The sequence below is a fragment of the Euprymna scolopes genome, chromosome 14, assembly GCF_053919585.1.
Source record: "Euprymna scolopes isolate OS-2025 chromosome 14, ASM5391958v1, whole genome shotgun sequence".
NCBI classification, from domain to species: Eukaryota; Metazoa; Mollusca; class Cephalopoda; order Sepiida; family Sepiolidae; genus Euprymna; species Euprymna scolopes.
The window spans coordinates 94,404,203-94,416,819 of NC_136495.1; the positions used below are offsets into that span (position 1 = coordinate 94,404,203).

The following is a 12,617-nucleotide window of genomic DNA, read 5'->3' on the forward strand; positions in this document are numbered from 1 at the left end:
GTCTTCAACTATGTCCTCCAGAAATATATTCATTTTACTTTTATTGTTGTGAGAAAAGCGTGTGGGTATATTTGAAATTATGTCATTGCTGGAAGAACTTATTTTTGTGCAAAATGAGCAGGGAAATTAAAATGAATAAACGTTCGTTAATTTACGCACGAGCGTTTGTGTGAGTGAGTGACAGCACAAAACTCAGACTAACACCCTGTGAACAAAAATTAACTTTCTCTAAGGAATCAAAGTCCTTTGATTCCACAAGGTACAGAGAGGCTATAGGAAGCCTGGTTTACTTATCTACTTGCACTAGACCCGATATTTCATGGGTCATGAATAAATTATCACAGTACAATCAAATCCCCACAATTTGGTTTAAGAACTCTCAATCTTAAGGAGACATGTTTCTTTTTTTCCGGTGTTAACCTTCTTAAAATAAAGACGTTGATAAACCTTCTCCGAGTGTGGACCTTCCTTCTTTTACTGATATCGACCGCCACATACATTTAACATGCCTGACTTAACAGCGACTCTTCAAAGCTCAAGGGTTTTCCTAAGGATGTTGGTGGTACCTACAATAGCAGAAATCTGAAGGCTGCCTAAAACATCAGGGATTCGTAGTTTTTTCAATTGTCTTTCCAGGCGATACTACTTCTAGCGTACCAACTACGACTGGGATTATTTGTGTTGTGTGTGTGTGTGTGTGTGTGTGTGTGTGTGTGTGTGTGTGTGTGTGTGTGTGTGTGTGTGTGTGTGTGTTTTAATAATAATAATAATAATAAGAAGAAGAAGAAGAAGAAGAAGAAGAAAAACAACAACAACAACAACGGAGATAACAAGTACAACGAAATAATAATAATAATAATAATAATAATAATAATAATAATAATAATAATAATAATAATACTCACTCGTTGTTTGAGTTTCATGTAGTCTCCTTCGGTTCCTTTTAATGCTTCTCTTAAGTTGAAATAAAAAATCTTTGCTGATTCACTTGAACCATTTTCAAACACCTGAAAAGAAAACCATGAATGATTTACGTGCTAATTCAAATATTTATGAGGTGTTTCTATCACTAAAAAACGAAAAGAACATTTGTTTTTGCAGAAGGAGAGGGTTGCTCTCGAAAGATAAAAATATTTTCATCATCCCGGACTTTACTGAAAAGTAAACTTTTGAATTATATCCAATTATTATTTCGCCACTTCGGTTTTCCGCATTGTAAACAACCTTGTTAAATATATATATATATATTTATTTACTAGCAATGCTTCAAGCAATCTACCATTGCCTTTTAAATATTAAATTGCTTCAAGCAAGCATTCCCTTTAAATGATTATAAGTTAAGAATTATACATGATAGAATGAATAATAATAATGTAATTTTTACATTTTTAAAATCTGTAATTGTCCTGTTTTCATATTCATTTCGTTTCTATTTAATTCAAAACAAATTGTTATAGGATAAGTTTAGTTAATAATGAAGACAACGAAAGGAAGTCTAATTTTAGCATTTCATAAACAACTTTATTTGTCATTTTCGTCAGTAGCTTTGGTAGAAGAGAGATACGTATTAGTAAGAGAGTTCATTGAAAGAGAGAAAAAAGTGTTCAATGTGTTTAAAGATAGATTTAATATCATGCCGGCTGGTTGAAGGAGAGAATAATTCAGTGTTCGTGCGCGCACGTGTTTATAGCTAGTAGTCGCTGGGGTGAAAGAGAAAGAAAGGACAAAGTCTCCAGTGCGTTGACGCGTTGTCATGCATGGGTGTGAGTTGATGTATGTTCTTTAGCGTAATAAAGCACGTGGAAACAAATGGGAGTTTGAAAAGAGAGTACTAGTGCACTTATTGATCCGTGCTGAAATAATAACGTTATTATTTAAGAAGCCATTCTTAACATGGGGAGGGAAGGGTGTTTTGTAATTATTCTATACTTTAACCTTACAATTGAATAAAAAAAACATATCATAAAACTTTAATTAAACTACGATTTAAAAAATAGCGCAGATCAGTAAAAAGAGCCATAGCTAGCTCGTAGTACTCACGTTAGGCCTGGGGGCCAAAGCTCCCCTGCGATGTTTGCTGTTGGACAGACCAGCGAGTAAAGGTTTGTGATTTCGCCTTTTATATACTCGATCACGTGACTGAGAGCTGGCTTGTGATTAGACAAGCCAGGGAGAAATGGATTCCAAATCTCGAAGCTGTGAACAGTAGTTCCTGCCTGTAGTAGCGGGTGTCGACTGCTACAGATCTATTATTAGGATATAAGACTTCATGATAGATTTTTTTTTTAAAATCAGCATGTTAAATAGAAATACTTTTGAACCTTTCTGCTATGTAATCAGAAATCAATTTTTTCTAATGTCATCTTAGATGTGAAAACAGCTCTTCCTTTTCCAGATATGAAGAAAGTATATCGAAACAATGTATGGGGTGGAACGATAAAATTATCGCCCTAAATAAAACAACACTACAACTTTATTTTAAAACTTTTATTGACAAAAATCAATTCAGGTAACTTGAGTATGTAGTAGAGCTGATATCTATTCAACGTAGCCACTTTCAGCCTCAATCACCGCCTCGATTTGGGTCCAGAACTGGGAGCTTACCTTTTCCACAAGCATCGGCGGAAGCTTGGCGAATATGGATGGCAGCGATCAGGTTGGCTTGGTGTTGTGGGAGATCATGTTGGTGATGTTATCGATGTATGACCAAATGAAGAAGTCCAGCGGGTTCAGGTCGGCGGGGATCGGTCATAGAAGGGTACAAAGTCATAGTACTCTTTCTGAAGCTAAGCCTGGGTCTCTTTGGATTTGTGGGCCGCCACCAAGTCCTGTTGTCACACCCACAATCTAACAGCTGCAACCTGATTGCACCAGGGGATCACCACACTCTTCAGCACATCCAGGTACACTTTGGTGTTGACTTTCAAGCTAACTTCGAATGTGTGAGATAGCATGATATGGCCCTCACGTGAAACCAAAGCAAAGACCATAACTATAGCCGAAAAAGATCGTCTGATGCATTGAGCCATGCCCTCAAGCATTAAACACCCAGGATTTGCATTTTGAGAGTGCTGGCAATGATCCTGTTGTCATAACTTGGATTCGTAGAGAGCATGAGTTGTACAGTGGTGCATCTCCGATCTCACTCGTTGAACATTGTGTCATTTTTAGACATGATAGAAGGCTCCTATCGCTCTTGGGATTTGTACACAACAGATCAACTAATAGATGGTCTGCAACAAAAAAAGAAAACCGGTTTTCATTAAGTGGAAATGGAATCATATCGTATTTTCTAGGACATCAATTTTATCGTTCCACTCTGTATGGACTGAATAAAGCATTTATTATATGAAAGTTTAAGAGTCATTTTTATACCATACTAGCTGGCACCACAAAGTTCACTACTTAAAATACCAGAAACAAAAGTATTAAATAATAAACATTTCATTTATAAGTTTGTTGTAAACACACAATAGAAAATGTCGAATTTATCATATAAATACACATTAACATCTTGATAATTTTGATAATTTTGATATTTATATATTTTTAACTTAAAAAAAAAACGATTGTAAATAAATGACACGAAAGCAAAATCAATTTTTTCTTGACAATGGTGTGGTGGGGATGATTTTAAACTTAGAAATAGATTGCAACTTGTTGAAAATCACATCAGTTCGACTAAGGTAAACGCATAGAAAAGAACAGCTAAACACAAATACTTCATTTTTGTCCATAAATAGAACAATGCGACTAAATAGAACCTTGTTTTTAAATTAAAATCAAAATGTGGAATTAAAAAAATAAATAAATAATAATTAATAACATGTCTTTTTTAAAAACATTACACAAATTAGTTTATACTGCAACTGACATTGCATATAAATAGCAGTATATAAAAAATGGTGCATCGTTTATTGTGTAAAGTTGAATTAACTTGAAATAGAGCGTTTTGACTTATATATATGTGTGTGTGTGTGTGTGTGTATGTGTGTGTGTGTGTGTGTGTGTGTGTGTGTGTGTGTGTGTGTTTGTGTGTGTGTGTGTGTGTGTGTGTACTAGCAGGGAGACCCGACATTGTACGGGTTTGAATGAGGATGAACAAATGTTTTATCCTCCCATACTTTATTGTCATCAAAATTGATGAAATCGCCCATTTTTTTAATCAAATCGACTGATTGCCTACTCCAGTTAGAGCTCCCCTCCCTTCACATGCCTCCCTGCAGTAATTTAGTTCACAATACATTGTTGTCTACAATGCGTTCTATAGACTCTACTGTTGATTTTATAAAATTATTTGTAAATAATGACTTCACTTAAAGTTTAAAATCCTGACGGCAAGTATAATGGTTTAATTGTGCTCTAAAAAAAACATTAATTTTGAACGCATCCTTGTCTTATAAAATAATATACAGTTTATTTTATTCGCTGGGCCTTTCGACTTGTGCAGTGATAAAACTTCTCAAATGTTCTTGTAATGTTAAGTTGTATAAAAGTGTTAACTTTGGTCAAAATCGGACTTCCTTTATTAATATATGCCCTGGGAAATTTTGAGTGTGGAGTCACCACTTAATTGCAATTAATTTTGAATTTATTCTGACTCAGAGTAGTACTTATCAGAGTTTCACCTATCAGTTAAATAGAATATATCGCTTACATACATTTAGAAATATATGCTACAAAAGAAATAAAGATGTCAGTATATAAATGCAAATTTGCATAAAATTACATTGGATTGAAAGCCATGTTTAATTTCAGAAGTTTCAGATGGGTAGTTAATCTGTGTAAATCTTCGAGATGAAAAAGTTTTCAGTGAGTAGCTGATCTGTTTAAGCTTTGGACTATAAACTTTTGCAGGCAAAAAGCAAAGATCTTTCTCGTGTGAACACAAAAAATTATGTGCAGGAATTCTAAAAGATACAATATTTTTATGGAGCAATTCATGTTTCTGATTGGTTGCTAGCAGAACGTGACTTCATTTGATTGGTCAGATATGCAAGAAAATATTTAAGAAAAATGGCAAAGATATTACTTATATAATTTAATAATATATATAATCATAAGTATAATTTGAGGTAAAAAAAATCAAAGAACATTCATTTTTAATGGCTAGTACAAATATTTAAACAACATATTTAAACAAGTGTGTCATATGAGAACTGTATGACGAGGTATTATGTGATATGTGGTATGAACAAGTTTTGCCAAAAAAAAAAAAACAACAAATAAGAATAATCCAAAGAAGTATGCAATGAATGTGTGTATAATATATTGATTTTTCTGTAGATTACCAGGAAATTGCAAAATTACATCAACTGATGTAAAGATATCCATCTTTTACTTTTTAGTGTTGTAGTTTCATGAGATTTTATGCGTGCTTCATCTGTGTATGTTATTAATTCTGTATAAACGAAGAGCAACATAATTTGAACGTCGTGTATCTTTTCGGTCATGGTGTTCTTTTTTATTCAGAATTGGTCTGTATTATTATGGTTCATTATTATAGAGTAGCCAAAAGCTATATCTGACGTGCCCATCAAATTTCGTTCATGAATATCCAACAGTTTTTGTTTTATTGCCATTCAAGGATAAGCACATCTGGATACGACGTGCAAAATTACTAATAACTTTTAGACACTTCTTTCTGGGTTCTGCCTTGATTTTAAAATTGTACGATGAATTAAAGAAAATAGTTTTAATTTTATCATTCTACTTAGTTTTAGTAGTTTTAGTTAAATACCATGAAATCATACTTTCCACTCTTTTATCTGGCAGTACATGAGAATAGTTCTCTTTTCCTTCCTCTATCTGTAAACATGTGTGGAACTAAAATAGTCTTTTGCGTTGGAACGAATAAAAAATTTTAACTTGGACAAATGTTACCTAAAAAAAGGTAGGAAAGCATAGATGTTGAAATATGTGACTATAGTGAGTAAAAAATTTATTGAAAGGCAATTTTATTTCAGAAACGCATTTTCTTGTTTCAGAACATTTGCAGTCATTAATGGGTCAGCTAATTTCAATGGATGAATTGATGTCATTTTTTTTACTTGACAAATAATTTATCCAAATGCGTCTGCATAAAACGGTAACTTTTCTTTGTATAAAGATCAAACATCCAATAAAAAACAATTCATCTTTAAAATTTTGAACATCGATCATCATTTTATTCCGTATTCATCCCACATGTTCCAAATTTGGTGAGAATGAAATTCGGCCATCCTGATATCTTATTGTAGAGTATCCATCCTGAATCTAATTTCCGCAATGGTCGACGTCGTTTGTGTGTATTACATGTCTATACCAGCGCTTATGAGTTCTCTCATTTCATCTGAGATCAACATAATTTCGGACATGATTAAGTCTTATTAGATCTAAAGTTCAACGCAATATCTCGTGCTTATGGTGCTTTCTTCATCACTCAAAATCGTACAAACCAGAAGTAAAAGTTTGAAATACCGATATTTTGTACTTATGGAATTTTCTGCATTTTACATATCAATATATCTGTTATATATTAACACTTAGGTATGCCAAAGAATCATCAGAATTCTCTTGAGCCATGTCAATCTGAAGGTGAATTTAATCAGTGTCAATTCGGCACAAACCTCAAAATTCCACTTTTAAGTCATCAGAGAGAGGAAAATAATCAATATCATCTCGTCTAGGTAGATCAGGACCCTCTAGTTTTCATTATTAATGATATTTACTTATGTCATGTCTGTGTATATCTTCAAAATTTATTGTATATTTTGCAAACCTCTTTACTATGATGAGAAGAATTACATTTTTCGAAACTCCACGGAATAAGGTATTTCCAGTTTATTTCTATTCCTTGTTGGATAATTAAAAAATATGTATACCTTCTTTAGAGATTTTAAAGTTTTTTTTTGAAAATTTGAATTAATTTCAATAAGATTTTTCTATTATATATATTTATATATATATATATATATATATATATATATATATATATATATATATATATATATATATATATAAAGTGAGTTATAAAAATATGGCAATTAATTTACAAAGAATTGTCTACATTTTATCCTTGTCAGGCCCGTCATTCATCGGGCTGAAAGGTGCAAAATTCTGTGTAGCTTATGTGCCATATGCATTTTCCTAACTTACTACCTAGCTCTTGAAATAAATACTGAAAATAGAATCATAAAATTTTATGTAGATACCTGAAATAATAATAATCATATATATATATATATATATATATATATATATATATATATATATATATATACTCAATATATATGCTCAATTATAAGAAAAATCCGGAAATAAGAGTATTTTGTTTACAGAAAGTTTTAGATGAGATAAGTCATTGGTACTGTCGGTTTCAAACCCGATAATTAGGGACGACCGTTTTAGATACCCATATCAAGCTCTCTTAAGCCAATACTCATCCTGTGAATATTAAGCTGAGGAATATGAAGGATGATCTCTCAGGTAGGATGTTATTAGTTATGGCTACTGGTGGTTGAGAAGGCTTTTTGTAATTGTTAAAGGAAAGAAGCTTAGTCTTATTAGCATTAAATGTTACCATTCATTTACAGCTCCATTCCACTATAGGCAAGAAGTGATTTTCTAAGAATTCTGCCAATGCCTTAGATATGTGTATATCTGTTTTTCACTCATTACAGAGCTTATGTAGATGTATGTTTAGAAACAGTTAACTAGCACTTTATCAACTTGCATTCTTCTGTCTATGTTTGAAGAATACAAAATTAGAATCTGTTAGCCATCATACAACGTTGGTCTCATGTCTTTAAATGCTTTGATGCAGTCTGAGCTCTTTTTTGGATTCTTTCTTTTTTTTTTTTTTTTTTTTGTAAAAATAATCCTATACAATTTCTTGGCCTTCTTCTAGATAGAAATGACAGTGATGAGAAGACAGTGAAAAAACGTTAATAGTAATTGTCGGAAGATGAATTCAATATAAGGTGATCAAAATAGAAGAGAAAGAAAGGATACTTAAATCCCCTCTAAAGGGAGGCGTCTGGCTTGATGATGTGAGTAGATACATGACCGTTTTGATCAAGGTTTTTTTAAGTAAGGTGCTATGAATACTAAATCAAACTGGCCTCAGCAATTTTACTGGTTCGATTTTGGATTTGGTCACTTTTTATAATGTCGGTAAAATCTTAGGGACTCTCCAAACAATTTTTTTTAAGCAAAAAGAAAATCTGATTGGGCTAAAAACAAACTTTTTTTATATTAAAAGAGTGTGAATGCAAAACACAACGCGATTTTCAAAATTTTTAATAAATATTGTTGCATTTCAACATTCAACTTCACCCGAAAATCATGTTTCACAGAATACAATATCTGAATAATTTTATCTTGCTTCCAATTAAAGTCAAAGTCTACATGTAATATATTGCATCTTTTATTGTTTAATGAATTTAAACAATTTGGATTTATCACATTTTGCAATTCAAACGTTTCATCTATAGCCATAAATGCTGCATGGAGTCACCTACATAGGGACCATTCTAAAATATGTTTTATTTGAATGCCTTAGGATGAGCATCTAGTTCTCAATATGTCACTTCAGTAATATTAGTATTCCATCCATTTTCTTTAAATGTATTATATATGCATTTTTTCACGTTTATTTCTTTGGTCAAACATGTCTTTAAGACACACATTACACATCCACTGCATCATTTTCATATCATTTCTCTCCATGTAACGCATGTCCTCAACCTTCCCTAGTATCACTTCAATACAGCATCACAATGCATGTACATACTTGATAGAAATTTAGTCGTTAGTAATGGCAGAAGTTCCCTAAACTTACTCCATCCACTCCTAACTTTTGAAATTACATTAGCACCAACTCCTTCCTATGCTCTAGTGGTATTTCCAAGATAACAAGAACACCCAATCGTCATTATCTTACAATTCGTCATTATCTTCTCAATTTGTGATTCCATTGCATTTCTTGTGAACTTGTACTCCATTACTTTTCCACAAACTGAGCAGCAGAACTTTTCTTTTACTGATTGTTTTCTAACAATACAACCACTAACCATCACATCATTTTTACGTTTATTCCTTTGGTTAAGTTCTTAAAAGAGAGGAATTATAGCATTCCTTCATATTTTAGGATTTTTTTGTGTCCAAAATGTAGAGTTTTTGTAATTTTTTATTAATTCTATCATTACGGACAGAAATAAAATGTATCCATTCTAAAATGCATTAATTTAAAATGTCCATTCTTTTGTCATAACAAAAACTGAAAAAAAAAAGAAACAAACTTGCAATGAAATCGTCTAATGTGTCATTTGTCACAAAGAAAGGAAGAATTACCTTCAAGCGTAAACCTTTTGTGCCAATTAAACGATGATTGTCTTTCAGCTTCTGAATATGCTGCATCACATAATCTGAGCCTTGACTCTGATGAAACAAAAAACAGAAACAAATGAATTTGACAACAACAACAACAACTGAATTTGATAACAACAATAACAAAAACAAATAAATTTCATAGCAACAACAGCAAAAAAAAAATTAATAAAAGCAATAAAAAAACAAATTTTCTAAAATATCATATATTCTTCTAATCAATTCATTGTAAATGGAAAAATTGCTGCCATCGTTGCATTCTATTGTAAGTAGAGGAATGAAAAGCTATCATGTTTAATAAAACAATTTTAAATAAATTGATTGCAAGATGGTAAAGCGACACTATTAACCATGTCGGTGCACTCATTGACACTAGCAAAATGCAAAACTTTGGGATATGCAAGAACTAAAACGATTTAGGTGTATAAAAAAAATGGAAAGAATAATTTATCTTATGGCTGACGTTTATTTTACTGAACAAAAGTTAAGAATAATAAAAAATAACAAATAAAAGATGAAATATTTGGACATAACCAAGATGAGAACAACAGTTTGTAACATGTAAACAATGTAAATAACGATTCTTTAACTTAAGTAACATTTTATATTTTCACATTAAAATTTATAAGTAAAATTGAAATCGAACATAAGGATAAACGATAACATCTATAAAGAACAGTAAAATCAAATATGGAGGCATTCATGAAAGAATCAATATTTGTCTAATATGGAAACTGAAGCGGCACTCACCCTATGTGGGCTGAACCGTCTTCCTCCGAAGGAGAAAGTTTTATGGCAGTATGAAATTCACAAGCGATCCCCAATCGCATGTATATCCCCGTCAGGCGAGATGACGACGTTAGGTTTTTGCAGCTTTTGCAGGGAGGTATCAACGTCCTCCTACATACACACCTGCTTTTTTAAATGATCACACATCTAGCACTGGCCAGGCTCAACGTTGCTTAACTCTGGTGTGTCAATGTGATTATAACATGTAATAGAAATTTATTAAAGTTTTTTCAAAATACATGTTTAAAAAAAAATGGAGTATTTGTACATAAAAATATGGGTGGTAGGATAAAGACACTAAAATGCACAAGTGCAAGTAAGCAAAGTGTGTGGGAGTTGGTGGCAGACATGGATGTCACAGGGTCAAACAAGAAGTGAACAGCAATAATCGAAAGTATGTTAGGGAGAAGTAAAACTGTGTGTGAGAGGAAACTGAAATGGTAGAGCGTGAGTTGTGATGGTTGTGGCATAATGGAATTTACTCCAAAAATTAAGAAGTTATGCAGAAGACAGTATTTGGGTTCAGAAAAGGAGGCTACAAGAGCATATGAATGATGTGGGGTATATTTGGATTGTGACTTGAAGAACAAAGCCAGATACATCCTAAAAGGAATACTGTTGCCACATCTGGGCAGAAGTTGCTCAGCGTATCCTATCCTGTTTTAACAGAGTTCAAAGCTAGCTTCGAAACCTAGTAGGTGATGTCTTCTTCTATTCTCTTCAACCTCTTTTCCACTGAAGAGATGTTGCGAGTCTGTCTCTGCTCTATCGTTATTTTCATGGCAAATATTCATCTGAGCTTCAGTCTATGGTCCCTCCCCACTGCCAAACTTTCACAAAAAACACTCAAAACAAATCTACAACGATTATCAACAATTTCCCCCACTCTCTATTTGTGCCTAAATCTTAACACCAATTCCATGACGCATGGCTACAATAAGGTCGTTTTCAAGTCTAATGTAAACAAGTTCTTGTTGAGCTGTCTTCTTACATAATACCCAATTTCTACCACTAACAATCACTATACTGTTGTCTTGGTAATTACCATATTCTCATTAATCCTTATCCTCGGGTGGCCTTCGGGCCTTAATAAGTGGTGACTACCTCGTAAAAAAAAAGGAAGTTAATCGTTGTTGATAAAAATAGAGTTTTTTTTATAATTATATTCTTAGCAAGTGTAAGATAAATTCGAAAAACCAGGTCGTTGATTGATATTATTAACAGTGTATTCATACAGAATTCCCAAATCAACATAAATTTAATAATTTTCTTCATCTTAAAAATAAGTATCAGAATATGTGACTCCAATAGACATTTAAATTCTACCACTTGTCATTTTTCGATTCCATTGTCTTTTTAGAATATACGAAAATAGTTCTGACTACTGTATTTTCTGGGATGCTACTAACTTATTAACTTATTAACTTATTAACTTACTAACTTATTAACTTATTAACTTACTAACTTATTAACTTACTAACTTATTAACTTACTAACTTATTAACTTATTAACTTACTAACTTATTAACTTATTAACTTACTAACTTATTAACTTATTAACTTACTAACTTATTAACTTATTAACTTACTAACTTATTAACTTATTAACTTATTAACTTACTAACCTATTAACTTATTAACTTATTAACTTACTAACTTATTAACTTATTAACTTACTAACTTATTAACTTACTAACTTATTAACTTATTAACTTACTAACTTATTAACTTACTAACTTATTAACTTATTAACTTACTAACTTATTAACTTATTAACTTATTAACTTACTAACTTATTAACTTATTAACTTATTACCTGGAGTTATATTTTACTGTTTTTAATGACATGCTGCAATGTTACTCAAAAGAAAACGATGAAACAACTAAAATATTGATTTTGTAAGAAAAACGTGTCAATGACAAAATCAAGAATTAGACTGACCTTATCTCTATCTCTGCTATTATATAAAAGGAACTGTATGTATGTGTGTGTGTGTGTGTGTGCGCGCGTGTGTGTGCGTGTGTGTGAGTTCGTTTCTTATGGACTCAAAAACGACAAGGCCGATGTTTTAAAAACTTCACATAAATGTACTTTATGTACCTAGCAGTATTTTTAGATAAGTTTTGTATTGGAATGTCTTTGATAATTGAAAAACTCCAATGAAAGAAGAAACAGGCGATTTTGATTCAGCTTAACTCCTTATACAGCCTAACATCACAAGTGCATTTGAGAAGTTTTATCACCACATAAGCAGGAAGGCCTGACATATAAAATCAACAGTAGGCCCTTTGATACGACAGGGACACATTCAAAATGAATGCTTCTGTTTAGAGCATAATTTAACCATTATACTTGACGTTTGCATTTTAAACTTGAATTCAAGCCATTATCACCACACAAGTAGAAAGGCTCGGTGTATAAAATCTACAGCAGATTTTTTTATATGACAGGGGCGCGT

The 12,617-nt window shown here is 32.1% G+C and overlaps 1 protein-coding gene across 4 annotated transcripts in view; it reads right to left on the reverse strand.

The window, feature by feature from the left end:
- Window positions 1–12,617, reverse strand: part of LOC145293168 (doublecortin domain-containing protein 1-like) — a 562,737-nt gene that overhangs the window by 337,411 nt on the left and 212,709 nt on the right. For all 4 annotated transcript variants that reach the window (XM_080139630.1, XM_080139632.1, XM_080139631.1 and 1 more), the window contains exons 13-14: window positions 9,334–9,420; window positions 906–1,007 (exon numbers count right to left, since the gene is read on the reverse strand). In XM_080139630.1, coding sequence (XP_079995756.1) covers window positions 906–1,007; window positions 9,334–9,420 — 189 coding nt within the window. The remainder of the gene's footprint in view (window positions 1–905; window positions 1,008–9,333; window positions 9,421–12,617) is intronic.